Genomic DNA, 19,952 nt, shown 5'->3' with positions numbered 1-19,952 from the left:
CCCCTACCTCTCTCCTCCTCCCTCCCCACTCTTCCACTTCTCTCCCCCTTCCCCTCCACTCTCCCTCCACTCTTTCCCCTCACCCCTCTCTTCCTCCTCCCCTCCCCCACATCTCTCTCCCCATCTCTCACCCCCTACCCCGCTCCTTTCCCTCCCAAATCTGTCCCGTTTCCTCCTCCTCCTCCTCTCCCCTCCCTCCCCTCTTCTCACCCCCCCCCTCCCCCCACCTGTGTGTTTGGGGGGTGGTTAATGTGAGTGTGATGCCGCAGCCCCCCCCCCCCCCCCCCCCCCCCCGCAAACGCCGTTGGGGAAACAGACCCAATGGGTCTGCACTTGGTCTAGTATACTATTAAAACACTGTGTGTGGGTGGGTGTATGTCAGATTCGGCCTTTGATTTTTTTGGTCCGCCTGCGCCATACACTGAATATCCGTCATTTTTTCCATTTCGCTTGGACATTTGGACATATTTATGTACACGTTTTTTAATAAAATCCTCCCAACCGCTGGTGCCTGGCCCGGCTCTGTCACGCTGCCTCAAGCCAAACATCGGATCTTTAACCGCTGCTTTTCCAACAGCGGGGGAACAGCCAGCGCGACAGAGCCGGCGTCTCAGAAGTGCCGAGGATGCGAGGCCTCACTGTCTCTAATCGCGCCGCTTTCACTGACTTTTCATTCCACAGTGAGTTCAGTTCGGTAACAACACACCCCCCCCCCCTGACCCCCCCCCCCCCCCTGTACTCTTGGTCTGAAGCACGTTCGGGGACCAGACCCAACGGGTCTGCACTTGGTCTAGTAGACCATAAAACAGTACAGGCACTGGAATAGACCCTTCCGCCCACAATGTCCATGATGTCAAGTGAAACTTATCTCCTCTGCCTGCATATGATCAATATCCCTTCATGCCCTGTAGATCTATATACTGATATAAACCCTCTTTAATCCAACTATCGTATATGGCTATAGCAAAAACGTAGGCACTCGCCCTTCTACACGCGTGTAAGAAAAGAAAACTTGCCCCACCCACCTCCTTTAAATCTTGCCCCTCTCACCTTTAAACAGTGCCCTCTAGTCTCACATTTCCATCCTGGGACAAAAGTTCTGACTGTCCAGGTTATGTATAATTCTCATCATTTTATATACCCTCCCCTTAGCCTTCGATGTTCCAAAGAAAATAATCAAATTTTGTCCAAACTCTCCCTCCAGATGATACACTCTAATCCAGGCAACGTTCTGGTCAACTGCTTCTGCAACCTCTCCAAATCCTTCACATCCTTCCTGTAACAAGCAGCCAGAACAGCACACAATGCTCCAAATACAGGCGAACCAAAATAATACAAGCCGGGTTGCCAGATAACTCCCTGACCCTTGTATTTATTGCTCCATCCGATGATTCAAGCAGACCACACGTGGTCTTTCCCACTGCCTTGTGGTGCCACTTTCAGAGAGCTATGGAGTTGTTATCCTGATACACTTTATCACCACTGCTGCTAGTTGTCTCGCTATTCACAGTATAACCCAGGTGCAGGAGGCTAAACTGTCCCATTGAGCTTGCTCTGTGCTTCACTAAGGTCAAGAATTATCCAGATTTGATCGCAGCATCACTTTCTAACTCCCTCCCTTGCTTCTTTTGCTGATGAAATGCTGGCATCACTGGCTTGAATATATTCATTGTCCCTTGCCCCATAGCTCTCTGGCAGAGCAAGAAGCAAAGAAGAATTTCTGCATGATTGTGAAATTATACCTGCACAAGGAGTAAGTTCCTCATTGTATTCAAGTTGGGTCTTCCTCCGAATCATATTTCAATAAATCGTCTCTTGGAAATTTGTGAGTTTTGGCTCTTCTTCATCCATCAACCATTTCATCCCTGGAATTGGTTTCTACACGGAGTCCAATGTGAATCTCTACACTCAGTTCTCCAGATGTGGTCTTTATAGATTGGCTGGTGGACTGAATCCAACGTAGTAATCAGACAGTTCTGACTGAAGTGTCAGTGAGTGAGAACTTTGGGACCAGTATCCACAGTTCTAGCTTTGAAATCGTGTGCAAAAGGACAGTTCTGGCCTTCCAGGTAAAATTCTACATTGGGCATGGACAACTTTGACAGTATGGGATAGGTCTGGGTGAGTGCCATGTTGTTCGCGGACTCAGGTGTGTTTGGTTTATCTTAGTTAAAGCAAGAGTCTACTGAGGATTATTGGGGGTTCAGTATTGATGTGGATAGAGAACTGTCTGGCAGACAGGAAGCAAAGGGTAGGAGTAACCATATAATATAACCATATAACAATTACAGCACGGAAACAGGCCATCTCGACCCTTCTAGTCCGTGCCGAACACGTATTCTCCCCTAGTCCCATATACCTGCGCTCAGACCATAACCCTCCATTCCTTTCCCGTCCATATAACTATCCAATTTATTTTTAAATGATAAAAACGAACCTGCCTCCACCACCTTCACTGGAAGCTCATTTCACACAGCCACCACTCTCTGAGTAAAGAAGTTCCCCCTCATGTTACTGCTAAACTTCTGTCCCTTAATTCTCAAGTCATGTCCCCTTGTTTGAACCTTCCCTACTCTCAGTGGGAAAAGCTTATCCACGTCAACTCTGTCTATCCCTCTCATCATGTTAAAGACCTCTATCAAGTCCCCCCTTAACCTTCTGCGCTCCAAAGAATAAAGCCCTAACTTGTTCAACCTCTCTCTGTAACTTAGTTGCTGAAACCCAGGCAACATTCTAGTAAATCTCCTCTGTACTCTCTCTATTTTGTTGACATCCTTCCTATAATTAGGCGACCAAAATTGTACCCCATACTCCAGAATTGGCCTCACCAATGCCTTGTACAATTTTAACATTACATCCCAACTTCTATACTCAATGTTCTGATTTATAAAGGCCAGCACACCAAAAGCTTTCTTTACCACCCTATCTACATCAGATTCCACTCTCAGGGAACTGTGCACAGTTATTCCCAGATCCCTCTGTTCACCTGCATTCTTCAATTCCCTACCATTTACCATGTACGTCCTATTTTGATTTGTCCTGCCAAGATGTAGCACCTCACACTTATCAGCATTAAACTCCATCTGACATCTTTCAGTCCACTCTTCCAACTGGCATAAATCTCTCTGTAGACTTTGAAAATCTACTTCATCATCCACAACCCCACCTATCTTAGTATCATCTGCATACTTACTAATCCAATTTACCACACCATCATCCAGATCATTGATGTACATGACAAACAACAGTGGACCCAACACAGATCCCTGTGGCACCCCACTAGTCACTGGCCTCCAACCTGACAAACAACCATCCACCATTACTCTCTGGCATCTCCCATTCAGCCACTGTTGAATCCATCTTGCTACTCCACCATTAATACCCAACCATTGAACCTTCTTAACCAACCTTCCATGAGGAACCTTGTCAAAGGCCTTACTGAAGTCCATATATACAACATCCACTGCTTTACCCTCGTCAATTTCCCGAGTAACCTCTTCAAAAAATTCAAGAAGATTAGTCAAATATGACCTTCCAGGCACAAATCCATGTTGACTGTTCCTAACCAGACCCTGTTTATCCAGATGCTTATATATATTATCTCTAAGTATCCTTTCCATTAATTTGCCCACCACTGACGTCAAACTAACAGGTCTATAATTGCTAGGTTTACTCTTAGACCTCTTTTTAAACAATGGAACAACATGCGCAGTACGCCAATCTTCCGGCACTATTCCCGTTTCTAATGACATTTGAAATATTTCTGTCATAGCCCCTGCTATTTCTACACTAACTTCCCTCAACGTCCTAGGGAATATCCTGTCCGGACCTGGAGACTTATCCACTTTTATATTTCTCAAAAGTGTCAGTACTTCCTCTTCTTTGAATCTCATAGTTTCCATAGCTACTCTACTTGTTTCCCTTACCTCACATAATTCAATACCCTTCTCCTTGGTGAATACCGAAGAAAATAAATTGTTCAATATCTCCCCCATCTCTTTTGGCTCTGCAGATAGCTGTCCACTCTGACTCTCTAATGGACCAATTTTATCCCTCGTTATCCTTTTGCTATTAATATAGCTGTAGAAACCCTTTGGGTTTACTTTCACCTTACTTGCCAAAGCAACCTCATATCTTCTTTTAGCTTTTCTAATTTCTTTCTTAAGATTCTTTTTACATTCTTTATACTCCTCAAGTACCTCATTTACTCCATGCTGCCTATAATTATTGTAGATCTCCCTCTTTTTCCGAACCAAGTGTCCAATTTCCCTTGAAAACCATGGCTCTTTCCGATTTTTACTATTTCCTTTCAACCGAACAGGGACATAAAGATTCTGTACTCTTAAAATTTCACCTTTAAATGTAGTCCATTTCTCTTCCACATCTTTCCCATAAAACAAAATGTCCCAATTTACTCCTTTTAAATCCTTTCGCATCTCCACAAAGTTAGCCTTTCTCCAATCAAAAATCTCAACCCTAGGTCCAGTTCTGACCCTCTCCATAATTAAATTGAAACTAATGGTATTGTGATCACTGGTCCCGAACTGTTCCCCAACGCATACCTCTGCCACCTGACCCGTCTCATTTCCTAACAGGAGGTCCAGCACCGCCCCTTCTCTAGTAGGTACTTCTATGTATTGCTGCAAAAACTATCCTGCACACATTTTACAAACTCCAACCCATCCAGCCCATTTACAGAATGTGTTTCCCAGTCTATGTGTGGAAAATTGAAATCTCCCACAATCACTACCTTGTGCTTACTACTAATATCTGCAATCTCCTTACATATTTGCTCTTCCAATTCTCGCTCCCCATTTGGCGGTCTATAATACACCCCTATGTGTTGCTACCCCTTTCCCATTTCTCAGTTCCACCCAAATAGCCTCCCTAGATGAGCCCTCTAATCTATCCTGCCAAAGCACTGCTGTAATATCTTCCCTGATAAGCAATGCAACACCTCCACCTCTTGCCCCTCCAATTCTATCACACCTGAAGCAACGAAATCCTGGAATATTTAGTTTCCAATCACAGCCCTCCTGCAACCATGTTTCACTGATCGCCACAACATCATACTTCCAGGCACTAAGTTCATCCACCTTTCTTACAATGCTCCTTGCATTAAAATATACACATTTAAGAAACCCACCCTCTCTTATTCTCTGTTTATTGTCTTTTTCTTCTCTCTCCCCTACATTTTGGGTCAGAGTGCTACCATTCTCTGCCTCCTGCCTCACACACTGACTGCTAGCTTTCCCAATTTGAGTCCCTCCCCCCAACCATACTAGTTTAAAGTCTCCCCAGTAGCCTTTGCAAATCTCCCCGCCAGAATATTAGTCCCCCTCGAGTTCAAGTGCAACCCGTCCTTTCTGTACAGGTCGCACCTTCCCCAAATGAGGTCCCAATGATCCAGAAACTTGAATCCATACCCACTGCACCAGTCCCTCATCCACTCATTTATCCTCCACCTCGCTCCATTCCTACTCTCACTGTCGCGTGGCACAGGCAGTAATCCTGAGATTGTTACCTTTGCAGTCCTTCTCCTTAACTCTCTACCTAACTCCCTAAATTCTTCTTTTAGGACCTCTTCTCCTTTTTTACCTATGTCGTTGGTACCTATATGTACCACAACTTCAGGCTCCTCTCCCTCCCATTTCAGGATTTCTTGGACCCGTTCAGACACATCCCTGACCCTGGCACGAGAGAGGCAAACTACCATCCGGGTCTCTTGTCTGCGTCCACCGAATCGCCTATCCGACCCCCTGACTATAGTCTCCTATTACAATTGCCCTCTTCTTTTCCTTACCCTTCTGAGCAACAGGACCGGTCTTTATGCCAGAGGCCCGGCCGCTGTCGCTGCCCCCAGGTAGGCTGTCTCCCCCACCCTTACTCAAACATTTTCAAGGTGTACAGCCACCTGGGTACTCACCAGTCCCTGCCTCTGCCCGTTGCCCTTCCTAACTGTGACCCAGTTTTCTGTCTCCCGTGGTCTTGGAGTGACCACCTCCCTGTAACTCCTATCTATGACCTCCTCGCTCTCCCTGAGCAGACAGAGGTCATCGAGTTGCTGTTCCAGGTTCCTAACACGGTCCCTTAGGAGCCCCATCTCGACGCACCTGGCGCAGATGTGGACGTCTGGAGGGCACTCAGACTCCATGACCTCCCACATCTGACATCCAGAACAGTAAACTGCCCTGGGCCTCATTCTCCCCCTTATCCGAATACAATAAAGCCTTACCCGGGATACAAGCCAATCAGCTGCTTCCTCTAGTCCTGTAACGGCTGCTTCCTCTAGTCCGTTCGACCAATCAGCTGCTTCCTCTAGTCCGTTCGATCAATCAGAGGCTTCCACCAGTCCCCTTAATTTGAAGTGTGATCTGCGAATGGAACGTTGCAGATTTTGGCTCCTCCCTCTCTCATCGACAACGGACAGCGTGTAAAAGGACTGCAATGAATAGACTACTTGACAAAAGAGATGAGGCCAGAACTAGATGAAACTTCAAATAACGAGACCAAGGTGATTGTGGATGCATACAAACAGAGGGGATCTCGGGTCATCTCTGCTTTCTACCAAGCTCTGGTGGGAAGCGTGGGAGAATCAATGCTCTACATAAAAACAAAATGGGAAGCAGAATTAAAAATTCAAATAGCAGAAGAAGAATGGTATTGAATTGAATCCTTTATTTGTCATTCAGACCTTTCGGTCTGAACGAAATGCTGTTGCCTGCAGCCATACATGTAATAATAACAAAACACAATAAACACAAATTAACATCCACCACAGTGAGTTCACCAAACACCTCACTGTGATGGAGGCAAAAGTCTTAGAGTTACTGTCTCTTCCCTCCTCTTCTCCCTCTGCGCCGAGGTGATACCCCACCGGGCGATGGTAAGTCAGTCCCGCGGTTCAAGCTCCGCGGCCCGGGGGTAGTCGAAGCTGCCGCCCTCCAGCCCAGCGGACGCAGCTGTTGCAACGGGTGCTCCGGAAAACAGGCACCAGCCTGTGACCTGCGAGCTCCCGACATTGTCCTCCACTGGCCCGCGGCCGAGCCCCAGATCCAGGTCGCCGCCGGAGCACCGTCTCCGCCCCACACCGGGCCGCCCACAAGGAAGCGTCTCAGCCCCGCACCGGGCTGCCCCCACCGGAGCACCTTCCAGCCGGGAGCCGGTCCGCCCTCACCGGAGCGCCTTCCAGCCGATAGCCAGGCCACCCACACGGCAGCGGCTCAGCCCCGCACCGGGCCGCGCACACGGGAGCGCCTACCAGCCGGTAGCCGTGCCGCCCGCACGAGAGTGTCTCAGCCCCGCGCCATCCGCCCTCCCCGGAGCGCCGAGTCGTGCCGCTACCCGGACGTCACCACAGCTCGTTGGTGAGTCCTGGCTGGCTCTACCTCCAGAGCCTCGAGGTCGGTCGCAGGTTGGAGGCCGCCAGCTCGGTCATTAGGCCTCAGCGCAGACGGGGGAAGAGAAGGGGGATACGACAAAAAAGTCGCATTCCCCCGAAGGGAGAGACAGAAAGCTGTTTCACCCTCCCCCCACACAAATAACACCACCTAATAACCAAAAAAATTACTAAACTAGACAAAAAAAACAACACAAAAAGTAAAAACAGACAGACTGCAGGCGAGCCGCAGCTGTATCACAGCGCCGCCACTTCCGGAATAATATAAAATGTATGAAACACAATGTTCATCAACAAGCTCACTAGTATGGAGAGAATTTTGCTGGAAGAATCTATCTCGCTTTTTTATAACACCCAAAATAAAAAGCAGACAACTAGCTGTATAACAACACTGTTGGAGACAGTACGAGAGTACGGAGGCAGACCACTCACATATTTTCTGGAACTGTGTAAAGTTAAGGCCATACTAGGAAAATGTTAACACAGCTGTTAAAACATATCTTGGGTTATAAAATCCCAAACACCTGCCCGATGATGTATCTGGGGCACTATTGTAAAGATAGAAGATACCTATTTGATTCAAGTTTTGCTTGCAGCAAGTAAGAAGGCCATTACCAGGCTGTGGCTTAATGAAAAAAAGTCCAAAACAGGAACAGTGGTTAGAAATTGTGTGAGACAATCTTTAATATGGAGAAACTGACATATTCCTTGAGGGTTTAGATTCTGGAGTAGTTCCTGAGGATTGGAGGATAGCTAATGTAACCCCACTTTTTAAAAGGGGAGGGAGTGAGAAAATGGGGAGTTACAGACCAGTTAGTCTAACACTCCCTGGGGAAAATGCTAGAGTCAGTTATTAAAGATGGGATATCAGCACATTGGAAAGTAGTGAAATCATTGGACAAAGTCAGCATGGATTTATGAAAGGTAAATCATGTCTGACGAATCTTATAGAATTTTTCGAGGATGTAACTAGTAGAGTGGATAATGGAGAATCAGTGAATGTGTTATATCTGGACTTTCAGAAGGCTTTCGACAAGGTCCCACATAAGAGATTAGTATGCAAACTTAAAGCACACGGTATTGGGGGTTCAGTGATGATGTGGATAGAGAACTGGCTGGCAGACAGGAAGCAAAGAGTAGGAGTTAACGGGTCCTTTTCAGAATGGCAGGCAGTGACCAGTGGGTTACCGCAAGGCTCAGTGCTGGGACCCCAGCTATTTACAATATGTATTAATGATTTGGACGAGGGAATTGAATATAACATCTCCAAGTTTGCGGATGACACGAAGCTGGGGGGTAGTGTTAACTGTGAGGAGGATGCTAGGAGGCTGCAAGGTGACTTGGATAGGTTGGGTGAGTGGCCAAATGCATGGCAGATGCAGTATAATGTGGATAAATGTGAGGTTATCCACTTTGGTGGCCAGAACAGGAAAGTAGACTTTTATCTGAATGGTGGCCGATTAAGAAAAGGGGACATGCAACAAGAACTGGGTGTCATGGTACACCAGGCATTGAAAGTAGGCATGCTGCTGCAGCAGGCAGTGAAGAAAGTGAATGGTATGTTTGCATTCATAGCGAAAGGATTTGAGTATAGGAGCAGGGAGGTTCTGCTGCAGTTGTACAGGGCCTTGGTGAGACCACACCTGGAGTATTGTGTACAGTTTTGGTCTCCTAATCTGAGGAAAGACATTCTTGCCATACAGAGAAGGTTCACCAGACTGATTCCTGGGATGTCAGGACTTTCATATGAAGAAAGACTGGGTAGGCTCGGCTTGTACTCGCTAGAATTTTGACGATTGTGGGTGGATCTTATAGAAACTTACAAAATTCTTAAGTGGCTGGACAGGCTAGATGCAGGAAGATTGTTCCCGATGTTGGGGAAGTCCAGAACACGGGGTCACAGTTTAAGCATAAGGGGGAAGTCTTTTAGGACCGAGTTGAGGAAAACATTTTTCACAGAGAGTGGTGAATCTGTGGAATTCTCTGCCACAGAAGGTAGTTGAGGCCAGCTCATTGGCTATATTTAAGAGGGAGTTAGATGTGGCCCTTGTGGCAAAAAGGTTCAGGGGGTATGGAGAGAAGGCAGGTACAGGATACCGAGTTGGATGATCAGCCATGATCATATTGAATGGCGGTGCAGGCTCGAAGGGCCAAATAGCCTACCTCTGCACCTATTTTCTATATTTCTACGAGTCAAGGAGGACTCATTTGAGAAGATCTGGGAAAAATGGACCGCTTATTTGAGCCATGACACCAACTAGATAAATGCCAAGCAAGATATGGGAAGATTCTGTTATATAGAACTAGATGGTATGTTTGTGCGAATATTGAAATATCTCCAGATAACTAATCAATGTAATTTTTAATTTGGTAAGTGAACCACACAGTCTTATTCCAATTTTTTATTTATTTACTTTTTCTTTTGTCCCCCTATCGATTTTTTTTTAATTTTGATTGTTGGTTTTCTTATTTTGTTTTATTTATGGTGATGGTGTTACACTGTTTTGTATATATCTCTGAAAAAACAATAAACATTTAAGTGAAAAAAAAGAAAGTATTCAGAGGACTGACCTCCACCGCCCTCTGAGGCAGAGAATTCCACAGACTCACAACTCTCTATGTTAAAAAGTGTTTCCTCGTCTACGTTCAAAATGGCTTACCCCTTATTCATAAACTGTGGCCCCTGGTTTTTACCCGCCCCCCCCCCCCCCCCCCACCCCAACATCGGGAATATGTTTCCTGCCTCTAGCATGTCCAAACCCTTAACAAAAACCCTCCATTTTCTCAGCATATGACAGTCCCGCCATCTCGGGTATTATCCTTGTGAACCTACGCTGAACCTTGTGCACGCCCTCAACAGTAAGAATGTCCTTCCTCAAATTTGGAGACCAAAACTGCACACAATACACCAGGTGAGGTCTCACTAGGCCCTTATACAACTGCAGAAGGACCTCTTTACTCCTATACTCAACTCCTCTTGTTATGAAGGCCAACAATGCCATTCGTTTTCTTCACTGCCTGCTGTACCTGCATGCGTACTTTAATTGACTGATGAACAAGGACCCCCAGATCCCGTTGTACTTCCCCTTTTCCCAACTTGACATCGTTTAGATAATAATCTGCCTTCCTGTTTCTGCTACCAAAGTGGATAACCTCACATTTATCCACATTAAACTGCATCTGCCCACTCACCCAAACAGTCCAAGTCGCCCTGCATTCTCATAGCATCCTCATCACAGTTCACACTGCCACCCAGCTTTGTGTTATCTGCAAATTTGCTAATGTTATTTTGATATATCTAAATGTATATTATAAATAGCTGTGGTCGCAGCACCGAGCCTTGCGGTACCCCCCTAGTCATAGCTGCCATTCTGAAAGGGACCCGTTAACCCATATAAGCAGACAAAAATACTATAGAAACTCAGTGGGCGAGGCAGCATCTATGGAGCGAAGGAAATAGGCAGCGTTTCGGGCCGAAACCCTTCTTCCTGTTCCTTTCTTCTTCCTGCCCCCCCCACCCCCACCCTTCAGACTGATGCGAGGGTGGGGGTGGGGGGCAGGAAGAAGAAAGGAAGAGGAGGAGCCAGTGGGCTGAGGGGGAGCTGAGAAGGGGAGGAGAAAGTCAGGACCACCTGAAGAAGGGGAGGAGAAAGTAAGGACTACCTGAAAAGCTCTCCCTCAACCCACTGCCTCTTCCTCTTCCTCTCAGCGGGACAAGCAGCATCTCTGGAGTGAAAGAATGGGTGACGTTTCGGGTTGAGATTGAAGAGGGTCTCGACCCGAAACGTTAGCCATTCCTTCCATCATTTTGTGTCAACCTAAACAGCGCCTATCCATGTGGCGGTGTGCCTGCAGGCTGGAGGAGCGGGCAAAGGCCTTGCCACAGAGCGGATAGGTGAAGGGGCACCGGCTGGTGTGGACTCGCCGGGGCTCCAGCAGGTGCTCAAGGCGGGTGAAGCCCTAACCAGAGGACGGGCAGGCGGAGGGAAGCTCACCGCTGTGGGTATGCCGGTGCTGTCACAGACTGGACATGCGGGTGAAACCCTTGCCACACTCAGCGCACACAAAGGGTCTCTCTCTGGTGTGTATCCGCTGGTGCTCCCACAGCCCCCGTGCTCTCTTGTAACGCTTCCCGCAGTGGGAGCAGCGGCTCGCCGGCGTGCGTCCGCTGGTGCTGCCGCAACCCCCGCGAGCTGTCAAACGACTCACCACAGTACGGACAGTCATAGGGCTGTCCACTGATGTGCACGTGCTGGTGAGACAGGGCGTGGGAGGCCATGGCAAAGCCCTTTCCACACATTGAGCTGGGGAAGGGACGGTCGCCGGTGTGCACCCGCTGGTGGAAGCGCAGCCCAGAGGAGCAGATGAAGCCCTTGCCGCACTGGGCGCAGGTGAAGGGGCGCTCGCCAGTGTGGATGCGCTGGTTGCACAAGCAGGGTGCTGGACTGGGTAAAGCCCTTGCCGCTCTGGCTGCAGGTGTAGGGGCGCTCGCCGGTGTGGATGCGCTGGTGCGATAGCAGGTTTTTGGAGCAGTTGAATCTCTTGCCGCACTGGGCACAGGTGTAGGGACGCTCGCCTATGTGGGTACGCTGGTGCTCCAGCAGGCTGACGGAACTGGCGAAGCTCTTGCCACAGTCGTTGCAGGTGTAGGGCCGCTCCCCGGTGTGAATGCGCTGGTGCTCCAGCAGATGATGTGACTGGGTGAAGCCCTTGCCGCACTGGGCGCAGGTGTAGGGGCGCTCGCCGGTGTGGATGCGCTGGTGCTTCAGCAGGTTGCTGTAGCGGGAGAAGTCCTTGCCGCAGTCGCTGCAGGTGTAGGGCCGCTCCCCGGTGTGTACACGCCTGTGCACCTTCAGGTCCTGCGACGACTTGAAGCCTTTGCCGCAGTTGGAGCAGGTGAAGGGCCGCTCACTGCTGTGCACCTGCCTGTGATCCCGCAGCCCCGACATCCGGGCAAAGCTCTTGCCGCAGGTGGAGCAGCCATAGGGCTTCTCGCCCGTGTGCACCTGCCGGTGCATCTTCAGGTGTTGCGCCGTCTTGAAGTCTTTGCCGCAGTCCGAGCAAGCGAAGGGCCTCTTCCCGGAGTGCACGCGGTTGTGCTGCAGCAGTTTGTTGTAGCTGGCGAAGTTCTTGCCGCACTCCGAGCAGTCGAAGGGGCGTTCTCCTGTGTGAACCCGCCGGTGGATCTCCAGATAGCTCGGGTACTGCCAGGCCTTGCCACATACTTCACACTCATAACGCTTCTCCTTGTTGTGCCCCGCAATGTGGCCCTCCACTGAAGCTCAGCCCCTCAAAGCTCAGTCCACACACCAAACAGATGGGGGGGGGGGCTAACCGGCACCTTGGCTGCCCTCAATGGCCGCTCACGTCCCCGTCTCTCCGCCCACAGCAACGGCTCCTAAACCCTGCAGAAGGGGAACACAGAGGGTCAACAAGCTGGCAAACAGGATATTACTAGCGTTTATGGCGGAAGAAACCGTTATATAATGCAGCGCGGCACAGTGGCTGCTGCCTCACTCCCAGAGACCCGGGTTCGATCCTGACTATGGGTGCTGTCTGTGTGGAGTTTGTACGTTCTCCCCTTGACCTGCGTGGGTTTTTACTCCGGGTGCCCCGGTTTCCTCCAACATTTCAAAGACGTAAAGGGTTGTAGTGCTAGTGTACGGGGTGATTGCTGGTCGGCGCGGACTCTGTGGGCCGAAAGACCTGTTTCTGCGCTATATCTCTGAACTAAACTGAACTAAAGAAGGGTCTCGACCCAAAATGTCGCCCATTCATTCTCTCCACAGATACTGCCCGTCTCACTGTATTATTCCAGCACTTTGTGTCTATCTTCTCCACAGATGCTGCCTGGAGTTAATCCAGCACTTTGTCATAGATTCATAGAGTGATACAGCGTTCGAAAGAGGCCCTTTGCCCCAAATTGTACCCGCACTCCTAGATCCCTCGGCTCCACACATTCTCCCAGCGCCCCGCCATTCACAGTGAAGATCCTGCCCTGGTTTGACTTCCTGAACTGCAACACCCTCCCCACACCAAAACAATGTGACCTCCTCCCTGTGGCTACCTGCCCCTTACCCCTGCCGCCTCCTGCTCTTTACCCCCCTTTGCTCCCTCCCCCTCCTGTCGACCGCCAACAATGTGAACCCCCACCAGGCTCACTACCCCCTTCCTTGACTCACTTGAACTCTCTCCCCCCCCCCCCCAGTTCCCTGCCCCCCCATACATCCCCCTCGGCACCAAACCCACTCCCCCTTGAATCCCTCCCCCCTCCCTTTGCTTCCTGTTTCCCCCTGCTACTCACTTCACCCTTTTTTCAACCCCAGCCTCTCACCCCTCTCCTCCCTGCCCCCTCCCTCCACACTCTGTCTCTCTCTCTCTCTCCACCCCTCCCCACCCTCTCTCCCTATACCCTTATTCCTGCCCCTCTCAGCCTCCCACTCTCAGATATCTCTCTTCTCATCTCTCCCCCACTCTCCTCATTCTATCTCTCTGTCTCTCTCTCTCCAAGTCCCGGTCACTGTGTGTTTGCCGGTGCGAGGCAGGAGACTGGACCCGCCCCCGATCCACAGTGCGGCCCCACCCCGCCCGCCCTGATCCACCGGAGCGTCTCACCGTGCCCGGCCCCGGTACTTACAGCTCATCCCCCCTGGAGGACCGTCCCGGAGGACCACCACCCTGGCCGCGAGCGCCTGGCCGCCTGGAGACAGAGCACAGGTGGACAGAGACGGAAGCGAATGCGCAGAGCCGCGTCTCAGCCCGGCAATGACGTCACGGCCGCACTGCCATCCACCAGCGGTGATGTGGGCGGGCAGTGACGGTGGTGCATGCGCATTGCCACAATGATGGATCCCCCCACCTCCGGTTCAATCCCCACTCTGTTTGTTCTTGTCTGTTCTCCCCGTCACCTGTTCCCCACAAGGTCTTCTCTGTTCTCCCCGTCACTTTCAGGGTACTACATCCACATCCAGAATATTAGCATTTGATAGAGGGAGAGAGGGGGGGAATTTAAACTGGAGGTGGTGGAGGGAGGACTTAAGCCAGAAAGGGTTTTTTGGGAAGAAAGAGCTACCTTAAATCTAGTAGCATCTGGTTGGGTAACTATGGTAGGGTGAAGTTTATTCCATGCTTTAATTGTGCGGGGGAATAACGAATTGCTGTACACATCTGTCTTGGTAGCTGGAATCTCAAATTGGATTGAATGCCCTCGTCTGCTCCTAATAGAAACATAGAAACATAGAAATTAGGTGCAGGAGTAGGCCATTCGGCCCTTCGAGCCTGCACCGCCATTCAATATGATCATGGCTGATCATCCAACTCAGTATCCCGTACCTGCCTTCTCTCCATACCCTCTGATCCCCTTAGCCACAAGGGCCACATCTAACTCCCTCTTAAATATAGCCAATGAACTGGCCTCGACTACCCTCTGTGGCAGAGAGTTCCAGAGATTCACCACTCTCTGTGTGAAAAATGTTCTTCTCATCTCGGTTTTAAAGGATTTCCCCCTTATCCTTAAGCTGTGACCCCTTGTCCTGGACTTCCCCAACATCGGGAGCAATCTTCCTGCATCTAGCCTGTCCAACCCCTTAAGAATTTTGTAAGTTTCTATAAGATCCCCTCTCATTCTCCTAAATTCTAGAGAGTATAAACCAAGTCTATCCAGTCTTTCTTCATAAGACAGTCCTGACATCCCAGGAATCAGTCTGGTGAACCTTCTCTGCACTCCCTCTATGGCAATAATGTCCTTCCTCAGATTTGGAGACCAAAACTGTACGCAATACTCCAGGTGTGGCCTCACCAAGACCCTGTACAACTGCAGTAGAACCTCCCTGCTCTTATACTCAAATCCTTTTGCTATGGATGCTAACATACCATTCGCTTTCTGCACTGCCTGCTGCACCTGCATGCCTACTTTCAATGACTGGTGTACCATGACACCCAGGTCCCATTGCATCTCCCCTTTTCCTAATTGGCCACCATTCAGATAATAATCTACTTTACTGTTTTTGCCACCAAAGTGGATAACCTCACATTTATCCACATTATATTGCATCTGCCATGCTTTTGCCCACTCACCCAACCTATCCAAGTCACCTAGCAGCCTCCTAACATCCTCCTCACAGCTAACACTGCCCCCCAGCTTTGTGTCATCCGCAAACTTGGAGATGTTGCATTGAATTCCCTCATCCAGATCATTAATATATATTGTAAATAGCTGGGGTCCCAGCACTGAGCCTTGCGGTACCCCACTAGTCACTGCCTGCCATTCTGAAAAGGACCCGTTTACACCTACTCTTTGCTTCCTGTCTGCCAGCCAGTTCTCTCTCCACCTCAATACTGAACCCCCAATACTGTGTGCTTTAAGTTTGCATATTAATCTCTTATGTGGGACCTTGTCGAAAGCCTTCTGAAAGTCCAGATATAACACATCCACTGGTTCTCCCTTATCCACTCTACTAGTTACATCCTCGAAAAATTCTATAAGACTCGTCAGACATGATTTACCTTTCATAAATCCATGCTGACTTTGTCCAATGAATTCACAACTTTCCAAATGTGCTGCTATACCATCTTTAATAACTGACTCCAGCATTAACCCCACTACTGACGTTAGACTAATTGGTCTGTAATTCCCCATTTTCTCTCCCTCCCTTTTTAAAAAGTGGGGTTACATTAGCTACCCTCCAATCCTCAGGAACTACTCCAGAATCTAAAGAGTTTTGAAAAATTATCACTAATGCATCCACTATTTCTGGGGCTACTTCCTTAAGTACTCTGGGATGCAACTTATCTGGCCCTGGGGATTTATCGGCCTTTAATCCATTCAATTTACCTAACACCACTTCCCGGCTAACCTGGATTTCACTCAGTTCCTCCATCTCATTTGACCCCTTGTTATTTCCGGCAGATTATTTATGTCTTCCTTCGTGAAGACAGAACCAAAGTAGTTATTCAATTGGTCTGCCATGTCCTTGTTCCCCATGATCAATTCGCCTGTTTCTGACTGCAAGGGATCTACTAATCTTTTCCTCTTCACATATCTAAAAACTTTTGCAGTCAGTATTTATGTTCCGTGCCAGTTTTCTTTCATAATCTATTTTTCCTTTCCTTATTAAGCCCGTTGTCCTCCTCTGCCGGACTGAATTTCTCCCAGTCCCCTGGTAAGATGCTTTTTCTGGCTAATATGTATGCTTCACCTTTTGTTTTGATACTATCCCTGATTTCCCTTGTTATCCACGGATGCACTACCTTCCCCGATTTATTTTTTTGCCAAACTGGGATGAACAATTGTTGTAGTTCATCCATGCAGTCTTTAAATACCTTCCATTACATATCCACCGTCAACCCTTTAAGAATCAATTGCCAGTCTATCTTGGCCAATTCACATCTCATACCCTCAAAGTCACCTTTCTTTAAGTTCAGGACCCTTGTTTCTGAATTAACAATGTCACTCTCCATCCTAATGAAGAACTCAACCATATTATGGCCATTCTTTCCCAAGGTGCCAGGCACAAGACTGCTAACTAATCCCTCCTCATTACTCAATACCCAGTCTAGAATAGCCTGCTCTCTAGTTGGTTCCTCTACATGTTGGTTTAGAAAATTATCCCGCATACATTCCAAGAAATCCTCTTCCTCAGCACCCCTGCCAATTTGATTCACCCAATCTATATGTAGATTGAAGTCACCCATTATAACTGTTTTACCTTTGTTGCACGCATTTCTAATTTCCTGTTTGGATGCGGGGTGGAGAGTCGGGGGATGGAGAGGTTGGGCCCTCTCCCCCTTCTCCTGCCCCTCTCCATCAACTCCTCCACGCCCCTCTTCTCCCCCCTCCCTCCACCCACCCCCCTCCCTTCACCGCCCTTCTTCACCCCCCTCTCTCACACGCCCGCTCCTCTCTCTTTCTCTGCCTCAGGGAGGGGGTAGAGGGGGAGTGGGAGTGAGTTGAGACAGCACTTACCGAAGTCGTGGAGCACAAACCTCCCCATCAGACGGCGGGACCGAGCTAGGCTGCAGCGGGCGGCGTTGACCAGAGCGAGGCCGCAGTGCTCTGAGGACTTTGAAAACAGTGGACTGAGGACTCTGCCTGTCTGTCTCCCACTGTCTCTCGCTCTCTCCGTCTCACTCTCTCTCTCTCTTTCCCTTCCTCTGTCTCTCTCTCTCTTTCCCATCCTCTCTCTCTCTCTCTCTCTTCCTCTCTCTGTCACTCTCTCTCTGCCTGTCTTTCTCTCTCCATGTGTCTCTCCTGTGACTCTCTCTCCTGTGTCTCTCTATGTCGCTCTATCTCTCTCTCTGTCTCTCACTCTTGTCCCTCTCTCTCTCTCTCTCTCCCTACCTCTGTGTCTCTCTTTGTCTCACTCTTGTCCCTCTCTCTGTCTGTGTCTGTCTGTCAGTCAATCTCTCTCTCTCCCTGTGTCTCTCCTGTGTGTCACTCACTCTGCAACTCTCTCCCTGTCTATCTGTCTGCATCTCTCTCTCTCTGTATCTCTTTGTTTCTCACTCTCTCTATCCCTTCCTCTGCCTGTCTCCCTCTGTGTCTGCCGCTTTCCCATTCCGTCTGTCTATCCCTCTCCCTGCCTCTCACTCTCTCTTTCTCTCTCTGCATCTCTCAATCTCTCTCTCCTTTTCTCTCTCTCGCTCTGTCTCTCTCTCTCTATTTTTCTGTCTACTCCCCGCATCTCTCTGTCTCTCTTTGCATCTCTTCCTCTGTCTCTGCATCTCTCTTCCTGCCTCTCTCAATCTCTCTCTGCCTCTCACTTTTTCTCACTCTGTCTCTCTCTATCTGTCTGTCTCTCTCTCTCTCTGCCTGTCTCTCTCTTTCTCTGTCTCTCTATCTGCATCTCTCTCTCTGTCTGTCTCTGTTTCTCTCTCTGTATCCCCTTCTGTCTCTCTCTGTATCCCTTTCTGTCTCTCGTTTCTTTCTCTCACTCTGTTTCTCCCTCAGTCTCTCTCTTTCCCTGTCTCTCCCTCTCTGCATCTCTCTCTCCATCTGCATCTCCCTGTCTCTCTCCCCTGTGTGTGTCTCTCTCTGCATATTTTTCTCTGTCAGTCTGTCTCTCTCTCTTCCCCTCCCTCTCTCTCTTTTTCTCTCCCTCTGTCTGTCACCCCCTCTGCATTTCTGTCTGTCTCCCTCCCTCTCTCTGTGTATCTCTCTCTCTCTCTCTCTCTCTCTGCCTCTCTCATTCCGTCTCTCTCTCTTTGCGTTTCTCTTTCTGCATCTTTCTCTCTGTCTGCATCACTTGTCCCTCTCTCTCTCTCTCTCTCTCTCTCCCTCCCTCTCTCCCGTCTCTCCCTCTCTCTCTGCATCTCTCACTCTGTCTTTCACTCTCTGTCTCTCTCTGCATATCTTTTTCCAGGCCTCTCTCAATCTCTCTCTTTTTCTCCCTCTCACTCTCTCTCGGTCTAAATCCCTTTCTGTCTCTCTCTCTCTCTCCCCTTCTCTGCATCTCTCTCTGTCTGTCTCTCTCTCTCTGCCTCTCTCACTATGCCTCTCTTTCTCTCTCTTTCCCTCCCTCTCTCTTTTTCTCTGCGTCTCTCAATCTCTCTCTCTGTCTCTCTATTTCTCTCTCTGTCTCTCCCTCTCTCTTTCTTCTGTGTCTCTCCCTCTGCATCTCCCTCTCTGCATTTCTGTCTCTTTGTCTCTCGCTCTCTCCGTCTCTCTCTCTGTAGGTATGTTGCAAAGCCTACCTGAAGCGTCGCTGAAAATATGTCGCAGCGGGTGTGCGCGATTTTGGCGCCCTTTAGAGGGGGCGGGTTTAAAACGCGATTTTCTCTAGGCTGTTCAAATCGAAGATGTTCAGCCTAGTTAATTATTAACGAAAAATCGCTGGAAGACCCCGTCGCAAAAGCTATTATTAGTTTTAAAGGCGTATAATAGTTATAGTAGTTTAAAAATCAATCTCTAAACCCGCGAACAACGGCAGCTGTCAGGGTCTGAAGGTACTGAAACCACTGAAGGTAGGCTGCATATTTTTACATTAAAAAGGGCTTCTTAAGATCCCTTTATACAAAGTTTAATATTGCGAGTAGCTCATTTTGGGCCCACTATATCCCGCAGTATTTTTCTGGGCATTTGGGGGCACAAATCTACCGCAATGTGAACGTTCTAAACCAGCGCGTTCCACAGGGACCCACTGGAAAGCTGATTTAAATGGGCATTTATTTACAGCAATTAAACACTAAATTCCTTCCATTTGGTCTATAAATTAATGTAAATGAGATTTAAAAATCATGTTTTATTGTGAATTATTTGTGAATATTATTTGGACATTTAGGCTATTTAAAAATGTTAATCATTTATTAAGAAATGGATAGATGTTTAGATCTAGTAATTGAAGTTTGAAATTAGCTACACTTGGGTAACTAACTAATTATATGCTTTAATTTCAGGTCATCCAAGTAAGATTATTTTATATTTGTTTCAGAATGCTTCAATCTACGATAACTGAAAATTTCATTCAGTTCTCTTAATTGTTAAGAAAGTTATGGGCTTTTGACTGTCCATGATCACAGCTTTTTTGTTATGTCCATAGAAAATCAATAGGGAACA

The 19,952-nt window shown here is 48.5% G+C and overlaps 1 protein-coding gene across 1 annotated transcript in view; it reads right to left on the bottom strand.

Moving 5' to 3' along the window:
• Nucleotides 1-17,391, bottom strand: part of LOC116969186 (zinc finger protein 567-like) — a 79,895-nt gene extending 62,504 nt beyond the window's left edge. Inside the window, 4 exon segments of the mRNA XM_033016103.1 lie at nt 11,460-11,825; nt 11,827-12,674; nt 14,037-14,099; nt 17,364-17,391. Of these exon segments, the coding sequence (XP_032871994.1) occupies nt 11,460-11,825; nt 11,827-12,674; nt 14,037-14,099; nt 17,364-17,391 (1,305 nt within the window).
• Nucleotides 17,392-19,952: the final 2,561 nt, after the last annotated feature.

Source organism: Amblyraja radiata, unplaced genomic scaffold (assembly GCF_010909765.2).
Source record: "Amblyraja radiata isolate CabotCenter1 unplaced genomic scaffold, sAmbRad1.1.pri S118, whole genome shotgun sequence".
Classification (NCBI taxonomy): Eukaryota; Metazoa; Chordata; class Chondrichthyes; order Rajiformes; family Rajidae; genus Amblyraja; species Amblyraja radiata.
Note: the sequence above shows the minus strand (reverse complement) of the source record. Positions and strands in the feature narration are given on the sequence as shown.